The sequence below is a fragment of the Culex pipiens genome, chromosome 3 (assembly GCF_016801865.2).
Source record: "Culex pipiens pallens isolate TS chromosome 3, TS_CPP_V2, whole genome shotgun sequence".
In the NCBI taxonomy this organism is placed as follows: Eukaryota; Metazoa; Arthropoda; class Insecta; order Diptera; family Culicidae; genus Culex; species Culex pipiens.
In genome coordinates this window covers 601,886-617,320 of record NC_068939.1, presented here as the reverse complement: position 1 = coordinate 617,320, position 15,435 = coordinate 601,886, and the positions used below count along the sequence as shown (strand labels likewise).

The 15,435-nt window shown below is 41.2% G+C and overlaps 2 protein-coding genes across 2 annotated transcripts; both read left to right on the top strand.

Annotated features, from left to right (window-relative positions):
- The first annotated feature begins 306 nt into the window (after window positions 1-306).
- On the top strand, window positions 307-2,012 carry LOC120427618 (uncharacterized). Its single transcript, XM_039592498.1, has one exon. The coding sequence runs from the start codon at window positions 361-363 to the stop codon at window positions 1,936-1,938; it is 1,578 nt and encodes a 525-aa protein (XP_039448432.1). The 5' UTR covers window positions 307-360; the 3' UTR covers window positions 1,939-2,012.
- Window positions 2,013-2,036: 24 nt separating this feature from the next.
- On the top strand, window positions 2,037-3,883 carry LOC120427619 (uncharacterized). Its single transcript, XM_039592499.2, has one exon. It carries the CDS (start codon window positions 2,181-2,183, stop codon window positions 3,672-3,674), a length of 1,494 nt encoding a protein of 497 aa, XP_039448433.1. The 5' UTR covers window positions 2,037-2,180; the 3' UTR covers window positions 3,675-3,883.
- Window positions 3,884-15,435: the final 11,552 nt, after the last annotated feature.

The following is a 15,435-nucleotide window of genomic DNA, read 5'->3' as shown; positions in this document are numbered from 1 at the left end:
GGTTGGCGAAGGGACGGAAACACTTTATCCTATTAATCAATCAAAAAATTTAGCCCTCCATTTGTAAGCGTGAAATGTTTTCCTCGTTGATGAAAAATGTTAAAATGTTTTCCATCTTTGAAGTTCTATTAAAATGCGCAACAAACTGTCACATCGGCTGGTGATTATGAAAGTTCAATTAATGAATGAAATAATGAGATTCTGTACACTATTAAGGCAGACGTCAGGTGCCAGATGGGTTTTTGAATAATTGAATTTATGAATTTGAAATACGTTTAGGCTACTATAAAAGCCGTCGAAATTGTCCAACAATTATCATCCAGCTTTCATTGTTTGAATATACCAGTTGAACTGTACAAAATGTTCAAGTTAATAGTCTTGATCCTGTTGGCATCTCCTGTCTGGTCGGACCTCACTGTTCCTGCTACAATAGCCGGCGCATCAACGGGAAGCTCCGGTACAAACGGAAACATCGTCGCAAATAATGACCGAATCCTTGGCATCTTGAACCAGTTTCATACAATCGTCGAAAACTTGTACTACCTCGAGCTGCCGGAGCTTAGTAATGCTTCTGAAAATTTCCGTCTGGTGATGGACAGCCTGGTCGAAGTCGGAAGTCCCATATTCCAGTCACTGTCAAACGTGGCCAAAATTTCCTCCGGTGATCCGGAAAAGGCTTTCAATGCAGTGCGTGCAAACATCAAGACAGCGGTTGATCTCAATGAAGACCATATAGTTCTGGTAAATCAAACTCGTTTGGTTTTGGGTGATAACACCACCAACTATTTCATGGATGTGCTGAACAACTTGACCATCCACTTGAGTAATGTATCTCTTATACTGGATAACATTCAGCGAGCGGCTGTGGAAATTCAAAGCCTTTCTAAAAAATCTCCGGCTGCGGTAAATGCATTGGTGCCTGTCAACGATATAAGAGATCTGAATGCAGTTTTGAGACAGTACATCGTGATTGGAGATGCAGCGGTTCCAGAAATTCGTTCTGTCGTCAATCGTGTTCGTACAGTGGACAGCTTCCTAATCCGTATTAGCTCTGTTGTCAGCCAGCAACGCCAGCTCTTTAATGCCAGCTTCTCACGAGTGCCTTCGTATATAGAAAGTAACGTTTTGAGCAATTTCCGGCGAAGTTTGCAAGGAGTACGGACCCAAACAACGGACAGATATAGCAACGTATTGGTTGGAGTTTGGAAGTTGAACGCATTGAATGCAAGTGAAATAATGAATTTGACGACCAACAGAACAGTTCCTGTGGTTCAAGGAATCGCCGATAACGTTGCAAACAACATAGATATCCTTGTAAATGAAGTCAACAAACTGGAAGTTGCTGCTGCCGGACCGTATGAAGTATTGAACAGAACTGAAGAAATGTTGGTTGCCAGCACCCATCAGATATCATTGGCAATGACACAGCGTGTTAAAAATGCAGATACATGTTTTGCTCGATACAACTACGAGTTTGATAAAATCCCTCGGAATGTGTATAGTCAATTGTACACTTGCGTCTGGGATACGGCTTCCGATCTATCACAAGTTGCTAGTAATTTGAACTATGTGCTGAGATTGATGGTTATTGAATTGAACAATGAATTTACCATCGTGGAACGTTGCACCAATATGGTATCGAGAAACAGCCCAGATATCACTAAAAATCAAGCAGTTGCATGTTTGGAGTCGGCCCGATCATATTTGGCCAATCGTCAGGTACCACTGCAACAACTTGTGGACTATCAGCGGATGTTCCAGAAGGAAGTATCCTACAGTGCCGAGCGTTACAATTTCTGTCTCACCACCACACTGCATCAGTCGTACGCACAATCATTCCGTTTGTATGAACTAATCAACGAATGCTTGAATATTGTACCAACAGTAACACCGATGCGCAAATGGTACGGAAAACTAACAATTGGATTTGGTAAATAAAATGCAACATAAAACATTGTTGATTTATAACATGGATGAAATGAATAAATAATAATTGAATCAGTTCTGAATAATTCCTACTGTTGTCTTAATTTCGCAATCGTCTATATTTATTTTTACTGTTTGTTCAACTGAAGACATCATCTTGTTATAATCGTCATGCTGTAGGTGCAAATGTTCTGCATGCACTATCATTATCAGTTGGAGACTTTAAAGTATCGGTTGTCGTGTTTGAAATCACAATGAAAACTATAGTCGTTCTACTTGCAATATTAATGTCACTCGTTAAATCTAGTCCAAAACGAGGCATTACACAACATGCTAAAATATTGAGTGTACCCGGGCGAGTTTCGAACTGTAAATGTAACCTTGTTGCCAATTCTGATTATATTTTGCAAAATTTGGAAATTTTACGAACATCAGCACGGGAGTTGGAAAAAGCTTCAGAGTACAACCACATTGCGGCAGGTGTCCATGCGCCTATACGAGGAATGGTCGATTCAGGATCGATCATTTATACTGCATTGAAAAATCTGCCGAAATCTTCATCTGGAAATATTCAGGTTTTGTCCAGGAATGTTGCAGCAACGATTCAGCAGACTAAAGTTGAAAGGAATGAACACATGATAAAGCTGCAGCAGGTGAGAGAAATACTGGGCAATAGAAATTATAAAATTGTAAGAAACACCCACAGTAAATTTATGGCGACTCTAGATGAAATCGCGATAGAAAATAACTATTTAATGGATGATATGTCTACAAACAGAGCTTCGAATAACATAGCAATGTTGAAGATGAACGAAATAGTGAAAAACTACGGTGTTGTTCTTGAAGAATCTGTTCCTAAACTTGAATCTGTAATGAAAAGTGTTGTGTCACTCGAGGTGTCACCGGATCTCTCAACTACAGGGATACGGAGAGCTTTCAATAAAGAACGTGAATCTCTCAGAAGCAATCTGCTTCGCGTTCGACCTTATATTGAAACCAATGTGATAGCCAACGTGCAAGCAAATTTTCGCGATGTTGAGAGCAAAATTACAACGCAGGGCGAGACCGTTGTGACACAACTGCAACAGTTTTATGAAAAAGTAAACTGTGGATGCGTTCAAGAGACTATATCGATCGTCCAGAGCATTTCAGAGTCCGTTACTAAAAATGTCAACAAGTTCATTGAGCAAGCAGAAAGAATTGTGGTAAGAGAAAATTATACGCATGTATTAATGAACGAAAGTGAAGAGTTGGTTGTTAGTTTATCAAAAAACCTTACTCGTGGTATATCTCAGGGATATATTCAAGAATCATGCCTAACCAAGTATCAGCGTGAATTTGACAAAATTTCTCAAACGGTTTATAGCCAATCTACTACATGTGTTTGGGATACAGTGTTTGATTTGAAAGAAGTAGCTACGAATTTAAACTGTGCATTTCGATTGGCACTTATAGACCTGAAACATGAATTTACATCTGTAGAAAAGTGTGTTTCAATACTAACCAAGGATACGACACAAATGGCCCTATTTCAAGCGGTTGAATGCATACAACGTGCGAGAGATTATCTAACAGCACGTCGAGTATATGTAGATCAAATGACTACCTATCAAACGGTGTTTAGGAAAGAGGTGACCTATAGTGCTTCGCGATACGACTTTTGTTTAAACTCCACTTCTGCCCAAGTTGGTGCTCAGGTAACATATTTGAGCAATGCAATCACCGAGTGTGGAAATGGGCAGTCTTAGGAGTTGTAACAGTTGTATTTTATTTTAAAGAATTTTAGTTAAAATAATCGAGACTTTTATCTATAAGGGTCTGATAAATTAGTTCTACCCACAATACCGATAGTTAAATTGCTCAGAAAAAGGACCAATCCACAAGGTTAATCCCCTAGAGCTGTCCCACTTTTGTATGCAATAAAAAGATAAGCAAAAAACCAACCTCAATCCCTCAGACGATCAAAAGAAAGTCCCTTCTGCCGAAAAAAAAAACCAATGGAAAAATTCGCCCAATCAATAGATTTTCATCAGCTGTCCTGGAATTCGATTCTCCCGAGCATTGGTGCCGAAAAAGGGTGTCATTTTCTTGTTCCGGTTTATTTACATTAGCCAACATCTCTGCAGAAAAACTCGACGACCCATGGATTGGATTTTCCATCCGTTATTCCTCACGTCAGAAGGGTTCGGCTTGAAGAAAAAAAAAGAATCGAGAAAAACTGGCAGATGACGATGATAAGGATCATTAATACAGCGGGGTTGGCTGAATTCGATTCGAGCTTGGAGAAAATTTATATCAAATGTAAACAAGAACATTTTTTTTCTGGTGGAATGCTCGAGCTGTGGTTTATTTTTTTTTTTCAATGGATTGGCGAACTTTTTTTACCACAGCTTTTCGATATAGCTTAAATTTATCCGAATTCAAGTTCTGACACACTTGACATGTTTTCGTCAGCTGCAGACTCAAGCTTAAGGACAAGCAATATTAATGACATTCACTTGTACCCTGACCGTGTCGTGAAATCCTATCTATTCATTCCCAGGGCACGTCAGCTGGGGCATGATGGACGTACCTCTCTCCGAGTACCGTCCTCACAGGTTTAGGCACGGAGCGTTGCGGACGGCAAAGAATCATCACACTATCGGCGCTGGCCACACACCCGTGAGAAGGCCTATTGACATCAGGCAGTGACCCGGCTGCTTCCATTGCCCTCGCCAAGTGGCCACCGCACACCGCACTGTGGTCAAATTCTTGTCCCCGGAAAAGTCCTCGCGATTTTCACCCCGGAAAAAGCGGAACGTGTGTGTTCATAAGTGTTGCTGTTATTTATGCTTCTCCATTAGCCTGTCCCATTTTGAGGTCATGTCGAGGAATTTCAGGTGCTCACTTCTTAAATGATAGATTATGATGTTAGGAACAATGTTTTCTTAGACAAGAAAAAATAATAAAATACTTTCTCGCACCCCCTAGTCGATTTACTGAAAAAAGTCACTTTTTTGAACAAATTTTCTAAAATCGCTTGGAATCAATACAAAAACTGTTTCGATCAGGTGTGTATTATCTTCAAACGATAGGTTTTTGTCCATAGATTAAGATGCACTATCAATATTGGACCAAAATTTAAGTTTTTGGACTTTCCCAGGCGGATTTGTGTCGAAAAAATCGCATTTTTTCGAAACTTTTTTCAGAAATGTTCATTTAATTTAGGGTAGCATATTTTTCCCAGTAAAACCAATACATGCAGCTTGTAGGAAATTTCATGGCGAACATTTTTCCCTCTGAGAAAATGCAATTTCGACACTCCAGAGCCGAGATATTTGAGTTTTAGTGAGGAAAAAAGTGCCAATTTTCAAAATTTCTCAGAATTCAGAAGCAAGGCCTACTAATTACACGATGTAGCAAGCATATGTCTCAAAGGTCAGGGTATGCTTTTTTATAGTAATTTTGGCCGCTGAATCCGAATCTGAAATCAAATTTCGTGTAAACAGTGATGTTTTGGAGCTACACCCTTTTGGAATGCTATTTGCGTGTTTAAGAGGCAGTTTTTGTAAATGCTCGGTTTGTTCTAGAGGTCGTATCGAGGTGCTCCGATTTGGATGAAACTTTCAGCGTTTGTTTGTCTATACATGAGATGAACTCATGCCAAATATGAGCCCTCTACAACAAAGGGAAGTGGGGTAAAACGGGCTTTGAAGTTTGAGGTCGAAAAAAACATAAAAAATCTTAAAATTGCTCGCATTTCCGTAAAACTTCATCAATTCCAACTCTCTTAGATGCATTCGAAAGGTCTTTTGAAGCACTTCAAAATGAGCCATAGACATCCAGGATTGGTTTGACTTTTTCTCATAGCTTTTGCAAATTACTGTAAAAAATGGTTTTTTAAACCTCAATATCTTTTTGCAACAGCCAGCAACACCAAGTTAGGGAATTTCATGGACTATAAGCCTACGGTAATAACTTTTTGGCCAATCGCAGTTTTTCGCATAGTTTTTCGATTTTTCTATAATAAACATTTTACAACGTTAGTTATTGTCCTGTAGGCATCCATAGCGGCACTTTTTAGTCTCCCTTTTGTCATATTCGAAATCCTCGGAAAATTCAAACTTCAATGCCCGTTTTACCCCACTTCCCTTTGTTGTAGAGGGCTCATATTTGGCATGAGTTCATCTCATGTATAGACAAACAAACGCTGAAAGTTTCATCCAAATCGGAGCACCTCGATACGACCTCTAGAACAAACCGAGCATTTACAAAAACTGCCTCTTAAACACGCAAATAGCATTCCAAAAGGGTGTAGCTCCAAAACATCACTGTTTACACGAAATTTGATTTCAGATTCGGATTCAGCGGCCAAAATTACTATAAAAAAGCATACCCTGACCTTTGAGACATATGCTTGCTACATCGTGTAATTAGTAGGCCTTGCTTCTGAATTCTGAGAAATTTTGAAAATTGGCACTTTTTTCCTCACTAAAACTCAAATATCTCGGCTCTGGAGTGTCGAAATTGCATTTTCTCAGAGGGAAAAATGTTCGCCATGAAATTTCCTACAAGCTGCATGTATTGGTTTTACTGGGAAAAATATGCTACCCTAAATTAAATGAACATTTCTGAAAAAAGTTTCGAAAAAATGCGATTTTTTCGACACAAATCCGCCTAGAAAGTCCAAAAACTTAAATTTTGGTCCAATATTGATAGTGCATCTTAATCTATGGACAAAAACCTATCGTTTGAAGATAATACACACCTGATCGAAACAGTTTTTGTATTGATTCCAAGCGATTTTAGAAAATTTGTTCAAAAAAGTGACTTTTTTCAGTAAATCGACTAGGGGGTGCGAGAAAGTATTTTATTATTTTTTCTTGTCTAAGAAAACATTGTTCCTAACATCATAATCTATCATTTAAGAAGTGAGCACCTGAAATTCCTCGACATGACCTCAAAATGGGACAGGCTATTCTCCATGTGGTGACGTGATTAATGATCGTCTCCTGTGGCCCAGTGTTCCACCGGGAGGACTTCGCTCCCCGGACTAAAACCGCAGCCCACCGGAACGGAACGGGCAGGATGGGTGGGCGGATACCACACCAGTGACTACTTTCACAGCAACTGGGAAAATGTTTGAGGTGTTCTCTGAACTGTAGAGGGTTCATCAGGTCATTTAAGGTCTTTTAAGTTCATCTTTAATTTTAAAGTTTCTAGACGAATCATTTGTGATGTGGGAATTTTTTTAGGCACTAAAATTATTGTTCAACTCATTACACTACCATAAAAAAATGCAGAACAATTATCAATCTGAGAAAAGTTGAAACCATTTTTAATTATGTAGAAATTCCGCGAGAACTTTTTTTAAATTGTTTATAGAAGATGGTATATTATTGTATTACCACTTAAAGTAAACATGAATTTAATTTGAAAAATATATAAATATCGAAAAAAACATTTACAAAAATCCTTGTTAATGCTTACTCGTATATGTAAATTACATAAAACTGAAATCGTTACTCCCGGCAGGGAATGTGTCCAGACAAAAATAAGCTTTTCAAAAGAAGAACTTGTCAGGATGGCCTTACACTAAACAGCGTCTACATAAAATTGGTGGTAATATTTTACAACTATAATAAACCTAGACATCTAAGAGCCGAAGTAAGGCGTTAGCCTGTGGTCAGTCCAAGCGGACCTTCGGTGGGGTGTGATGCCTTGAACCACAGTAGAATGATGACTGATAAAAAAACCCAGTGTCTTCTCACCATTTGAACACTTGGACCAAAAACCCTCGGCGAATGAATAGCAGACAGCATGCAAATTTTTATCTTGAACCCATTTCGCAGACGACGTACTCTTCAATCGCTATCGTCGATTTCACAATTCGTGAAATAAACTGTTTGGAGTAATTTAGTTGAATCAATAATAATTTTACTTTTAAAGGCATATTAAGCTATTTTATCTAGATTGGATCTTATTATAATTTAATTATTTGTTAAGTATCCTTACGCATACCCTTTTTATATATTTTTTAAATAATATTCAACGTTTTTCAAAACAAGCATGAATAAAAAAAGGCTTTTAAAGGCTACGTATTGCTTTATGTTTTTTTTTAATCAATGGGTTTTGTAGGTGTTTTGGAGACCACAAATAAAAAAAATGCTCGAAATTACGCAAATGCGGCAAGGAATCATGGGCACGACGATTTTTTTTCTCCCCAAACCGTTCCAAAGGACCTTCCATTGTGTGTGCGAAAAAACACACTCTGACAATGAAATTTTATCGACTGCGACTATATTGCCCTGTCTGTGTGCCGGTCTACAGAACAATGGGCGATTCTCCTGATGCTGCCTTTACCAGAATAAGCCAGAGCCTGGCGGTACGTTTTTTATGACCGACCCTTGTTTTCCGAGGACGATTCTGTGCGATTGTTCCCTCAGTCGACGACGACGACCGGCAGTGGGCTAAACCAGAGCGGTTTTATCTGGAACTAACGGCCTAGGGTACCAATATTGCAGCAATTTGATTAGATCTGGGGCTCCGCCCTTTGCCAGCCATTTAAGTGAGAATGCTTTATGTGAGTTTGGGTGTGTAGGACACTTTTAAAAGTCACCATTGGAACCGCACCGTGTGAATATTTTGTGGCCAAAAACACGTGGTTGTCGCTTGCGAAAGGAGGGGAACCCCGTACTGATGAGTTAACGGTGAAATACTGGATGGGTCTGGATTTGATAAAATTGCTGCTGAGATAATCTCATTTGATCGATCGGACAAGTTATTAGCCGCCAATGTAGTTACTTTGTAGAGCAGAGTTACAAAGTGGTACAAAGTTGGATCAACTGTACCCCATCATGCTGAATAACTATCGAATTAGTGCATCATTCTACAACCTAATCCACATCACCGGTCTATGCTACATAGTCGGAAGGGTGTCTGGCTGTGTACACACATACGTCTATACTCAGCAGTTTATAATAAAGCTCTGAGATGGCTGTTTGCCACAAACATCTGCATTCCACAAAATTGCACCATCATCAGCAGCTCTGGAAAGGCTTGCTGCAGCTCAGCACGGCGTACGGCACTAGTTCAATAATGATTATCATAAGGGGTGCCACTCGAATGAATCATATCATTTTGGAGAGCATCCCGCCATTTTCCATTCAGCCAGCACCCAGCCCGGCGAACAATGAGTGCGGAATTAAATTTGCAACGTTTTGGAGTCCCCTCTTTTTGAAGGGTGTTCTGTCTAGTTTGGAAAAGGCCAATCTCTGGGATGCATCCCCGTCATCGTGATACATATTAATTCAATATTTGCACACTGTATAAATTTGTTATTATCCTCCAAAACGAGCACCGTCGGCTGGCTGACTGGCTGGAGGCGGCCAAAGTGTTTGCTAGTGATTCTGGGATATTCGCGAACCCGCGGTCCCGGCCGGATCCAGATAACGATGGTTTTGTGTGAGCCAAGCGACACGTAATGTTGAATTAGTGCACCAAAATGTGTTGCCATAGTGCAATCCTTGCGTTGATAAGTTGTTTTTCGAAGCCAAACGAGTCGGCAATCAAGTTGGATTGACTGTACCGAATAAATCAACGTTTAATTCTGTGACAAGAACAAGCTAGAACTGTTGTATTTGGCGGAAGTGTGAAAAACACTGTGAAAAATGCGCACCCCTAGCGGCCCTCAAACAGTTTCATAATTGCATAATTACATGCACCTTACTTGCAGCGTCGATTGCAGTGTTCCACGTCGTTTCAGCACTTTGCATAAGTAACTGTCAGAAATAAAGTCACTAGAGCTCGCGCGGTAGGTTTCAAAAGATTTACGTGCGTACGGTCGTGACGCCTTTTGGGTTTGGCTCTTTTAAATTCGTTTTGCGATCACGTGCGAATCCGCGGAAAGCACGTAACAAATCGTTGAAGCGCATACGTTGATCTTGATCCGTCGATTGAGTGAGTTGATTGCTGCCGCAAGCTCAGCAGATATCGAATACTATTACATCAAACGTGAAGGGAGAGGTGATTTAAGATTTTAGAGTGAATTATGACTACTGTTGGAAATAATTCTAAACACTGTTTAACTGAATATAACTCAAGAACTGGGGAAAAATACTTTAACTAAACTTGATAACGGATTTGACACTTTCTTATCAAATATAGATAAATTTTGTTTCTATTTACTGTTGTTAAAAAAAAGTAAGCATTTAGTAAATATTTTTAGTTGTGCTCACTGCTCAGCATCACATCTTGACGCCATGATTCGATCTATAAATTTTGCCAAAGCTCCCATGGTAACTCAAAGGTGAGGTGCAACTATGCGGAAATAGCAAGAGAGAGAGAGCTACTTGTATGGGTTCGTACCGAACCAAAATTACCATAAATGAGCAGAGAGCAAGCAACTAAAATATTTAATAAAGTTTTATGATGTTATGCTAATGTGCATTGGCTATATATGCGAAAAGCTACCAAACTGGAAAAGGCAGCCACAGAACCGGAATGTAGCATTGAGTGGCAGCTATTTGAGCGGTGCAAAAAGGAGCGTTTAACTTTTGTGTGTCCTGACTGCTGAACAAGTACGGAGCACTTTTACACAACAGTAATACCACACACAGTTTTGCACTGGTCGATTTAGGTTGTATAGGGCGCAACCACTTTTCCTCACTTTTCTCATTTTCATCACCAAAAAGTGTATCTCAGTGGAGTAAACTGAAGGGAGGAGTAAAACAAAAAAAAAAATGGTAACAAAACTTCCTAAGTCACTTTTCCCTTTGCGTCGTGTTCCCTTGGGGGAGGTCGGGAAAATAAAAGAGCAAGCAGCATAAACTATATATATGAGTTTGTGTCACATTGTGTATGTTGCTCTTGCTGCTGTCGCTTGAGAGACACTGGGGAACTGGATGAAATTTAAAGCTTTTCCGTATGCGGTACACACGACGACGTAGAACAACTGAAAGGAAAATGCGGCATAGTCTCATTCAGTGCGGATGCAGCATAGAGAAGAGTGAGGGGATACTGAAACAACAAAAAAGGAGTCCAATGAAAAATGCTTTCCTCCTACAGCTATCGCCAGCAGCAGACAGAAAAAGGCTAGAGTAAGCATTGCACAGGAAATTCAAATAAAAGGATCATAAAGTTTAAATGGAATGGATTCCTTGATGCTCCTTTGGTGCTCTTTGGTCCCGTGTCTGGGATTTTAAGGCTAACTGTAGCTCTCTTTCTATGAGTTTCTCGGGGATGTTTTGATTGTAGGATTCTACAACTATGCCAAATTGCTAGGTCGGAGGAAATCTTGGTCATCACTTTTGGCTCTACGTGAGATCTTCTTTTAAATAGTTCGCCTGGGAGGATGATGGTTCTGTATAATGTGTGTGTAGATAAAATATTTACATACCGTTTATGTATGATTTGATTTCTAAAATCCCCAAAGGTGAGTTGGTTCTGAAATGAAATAAGAAAAATAAAGTGTTACTTGGCGTAAAATATTGTCAAATGTCAAGTTGCTTAATATAATGGGTCAAATTTGACTGTTAACTATCCATTAGGCGTCATCCACAAAGTACGTCACGCTCTAGGGGGGGAGGGGGGGTTGTCGCAAGTGTGACAAAGTGTGACAAGGGGGAGAGGGGGGGTACGTGAGACTGTGACGTCACGCTAGACTATTTCTTGAATACCGAAAATTCAGTCTTAAAGTATAGCTAAAAAAAGTTTAATATTTTGGGGGGGGGGGGGGGGGGGTTTGATTTTGGCTGGTTTTCGCGTGACATACTGTATGGATGACGCCATTACAGGGCTGAAATAAATGAGTGAATATGAATTCTCGAGCATTCAAAGCCTAATTAATTTTTCATATGATTTTGTAAGAGGAAAGTCACTTGTCCAGTTTTTTTTTAATGGAGTAAAATTTTAACCATTTGTTCCTAACGCTTTTAGAAGCATTGTTATTATTAGATAATAAGATAATATAAAAAGAGAACTGTAATAATTTAATCACATACTTTTTTTATTTTTTTTCCATGGTCAATTTACCTGCTAAGATATGTAACGTTGTGTGTGATCCAAACCCCAACTCCAGCAGCTTCAGCTCCAGAGAGCAGCGCCACTCCTAGATCCTAGGAGGCTACTGGGGCACGTTTGATGACCCGGCAGAGTCTCTTACTTCAGGGCGGGTTTTAGGAAGCTCAAACACTCGCTCTCACAATGGCAATCCCAAACGGTAAGCTAAAAAACTAACGGACCACAAACACCGAGCATCATAAACTGAAACCGAAATAGATCAACACTCGAAGAACGTTGGCGAAACTAAAACTAAAAGAATCGAATCGAGCATTTACTGAATCGGACCTTCAACCTCCGTTTAGCGAGTTTATTTTCTAATTTTCTGTACAGGTGTGGAAGCTTCCTGAATCTAACCCGAGCTCCTGAGCTGGGCAAGGTATCGGTTGACGTCAACGATCTACTCGCTTGTTTTCCTTCTTACAGGCTACTTATGGCTATCTGACCTGGACGCTGGAGGTGTATGGTGGACGGCGCACGTGCTGCGGCTTGAGGTGCGGTTGGCCGCACGTGGCTTCTGGAGTCGCGAGAGGCTTCGATCGCCTACGACCGACCCGCTGCTGGATGGTACTCGTGCTGCGGTTGGCCGCACGTGGCTTCTGGTATCGCTGGACACGTTGATCGGATGCTGCGAGCTGGTTCGTGTGCTGCGTTTAGCCGCACGTGGCTTCCGGAGTCGCTAGACGCGTCGATCGCCTTCGATCGGCCGGTTGCCTTACGGTTCGTGTGCTGCGTTTAGCCGCACGTGGCTTCTGGAGTCGCAGGACGCGAAGCTCGGCCGGCCGCTAGATGGTTCGCGTGCAGAAGTTCGAGGCTCGGTTGGCCGCACGTGGCTTCTTCTGACACGAGAGACGTTCTGGCCGATGGAACGCGTACCGTTCGCACACTTGCACACGCGAATGGGAGCCTTCTAGGGCAAACACAAACGAGCCGGGTCGCGGTTGTTCACCGCCGGGTATCTTCGGCCGGTTGTCGGCGTTTTCGATTTCGCGCGCGGATATTCAGTTTTTTTGACCACACACGCGTCACACTACACTCACTGTGCGTTTCACTACCGGTGGAGTTGGCGGCGGCGGCGGCGGTTTGAGTCCTAGCTCGCACGAGGCTGGCAGTCAAAATGGCGCCGCGCGGATGTGACGTGCGATGACTTTCGGCACGGTGTAGCGTGGTGCAGCCCACACACAGGTGGCGACACGGGGGTTGCAGGAGGAAGAAGTTGCAACCGGCCAGTAACTCACGGGTTAGGCCACGCCCAGGAGGGGCGTTCAGCTGTCCCAAGCAACCGTACGACTTCCGCTTGATGATTGGAGCCGTGTTCACGCCCAATGGTGACGGAGGGGCGTATCGAGTCGCTGCGGTGAACTTGCGGTGCACGTAGAGTCGATGGAGGAACGGAATTACGGGTGGTTCCTGCTGGCGGGGTTCTGGAACCCTAGATTTGAACCCACGGTAAACGGTGGGTAGCTAACTCTACAAGAACTACTTGTTCAACGCCTTATTCGACCGGCAGTATAATTGGAATCGCCCGGTGGGCCAAATCTTGTTGTACAATGGCTCGCTTTCCGTAGGCGTTTTGTTCTGGGCACCACTTATTCACTCGCGACTTACTTTTTTGACGGTCCGGACAGAAATGGCTCGAGGGAATGGGAATGATCGTGGGGAACCCGAAGCAACTATTTCGCATCACGTACACCAGTGAACATTCTACGCATGTAGTATCTCCATTGCGAAGACAGCCAATCAGAGCGTGCCAAGTGGTCCTCAGAATTGGCTCATTCGTAGTATTGAAAAATACTACAGATCAACTTCAATACATCCAAGTCATTTTAGCCCAACATTTGAGAGTGCCACTGTAAGCTGTTCGTGGAGCTATCGGATCTCGTGAGAGGGAGGGGTTGTGAGAGCACTCATTACAGTAGTCTGGCCTACCACCACCAACGGCGCTGTCGCTGTTAAAGGGGAGGAACGCTCACGCAAATTAGGCTGTTTCAATGATTGTTACATTCGCCCATGCTAAGTTATAAAAATTTTGAAATTTTGAAAAAATTTCAAAATTTTTTTGTGTTAGGTTTTGTTACTAATTTTTACGACTCAACCTCTCGAGAGGTCCACTCGCTATCTTGCCCTTGGCGTGTATTAAATTATATTTAAATTCAATCCAATTTAATATCTTTTCATTTACGGTCTCAGACCAACTTTTCTTATTGTATCTTTACTTAATATTAGAACATATTCAAAAGTAAACGGATGTTTAGTAATTGCTGTCTTTCAACTCATTTGTCATTCCATGTAGCGTGCTTTCACTATTCTTTCCTATTCATTGTCACTCATTCTTGTTCATTCATTCATCTTATTTCCTACAATTTTTTTTATTAACTTCAGAAATATCTGAAAGCCTGTATCTTTATATAATTCCAATGACTTCAGAAATGTCTGAAAATATTTTAATCCCAAAAACCAAATAACTGCAAATAAATATCTGCAAAACTTATTTATCCCAACATTTAACCAATTACTTCAGTAAAACTGAACAAACTTATTTTAAATATCCAATTCAGACTAATTATACACTTTCATTAAAGCTTGCACGCAACATTCACCCCAAATCGTTCTAGTACTGCAATTTCAAAACATCGCTTACAAACAACACAACCCTGCGAAAAAAAAAACATGAATGCTGTCAGTTTTGGGATCTGTCAAATGAAATTTTGAAGGAGAATGAAATCAAATTTTATCAACAAATTCGAACTAATTCTACGGAAACTACTGGAGATTTTGAAGATAAGTATTGGGTGGCTTGTTTTTCTGTAACTATATTTAAACAGAGGTGAATTTACTTTATTTTTAGGTTAACGGGAAACTAAAGAGGATGGTTTGGATAAAACTATTGCTGATTTAAGGAAGAAGTGGTCAACAACGGAGGAAACAGCTAACTGACATCTCGACGTTGGACAATTTTGCCATAGAGCCTCGAAAGTGTTTTGTTTAGGCGTGATTTGCGAACTGGTTCGTGCTGAGGCATTCGCACATTCATAGCTGAAGGAATTTTCTCCGTTGATTTGAGGACAGTTCAATGGCTAGGCCTTTTTCAAAAAAGAGCCATGAAAGGTGCCGGAAATACGATTTCCACCCTCGTCTTCAAGCACATACGTGTTGGTTCCGAGTACGTCGCGGACTCGAGCGCGGGTAAATTTGGTTCCGAACTTCCCGACAAATTTCTTCGCTGCGTCGGAAAGGTGTACGTTCTTTTTGTAAACCCAGTCCCCTTTTTGGAATCGGTGTTTCTCGTTCGACCGTAGGTTGTATGGCTTGGAGTACCGCTGATAAGCTTTGTGGAGGTTTTCGCGGACGAGCTCGTAGAGCTTTCGAAGGTTTTCGCTCAGCTGTACCGGATCCGGATCCTTTCCGTCGCCGTGGTCACGCAGATGATCATATTCAGTGCCGGAACTAACCATGTTTCGGCCAAAGTTG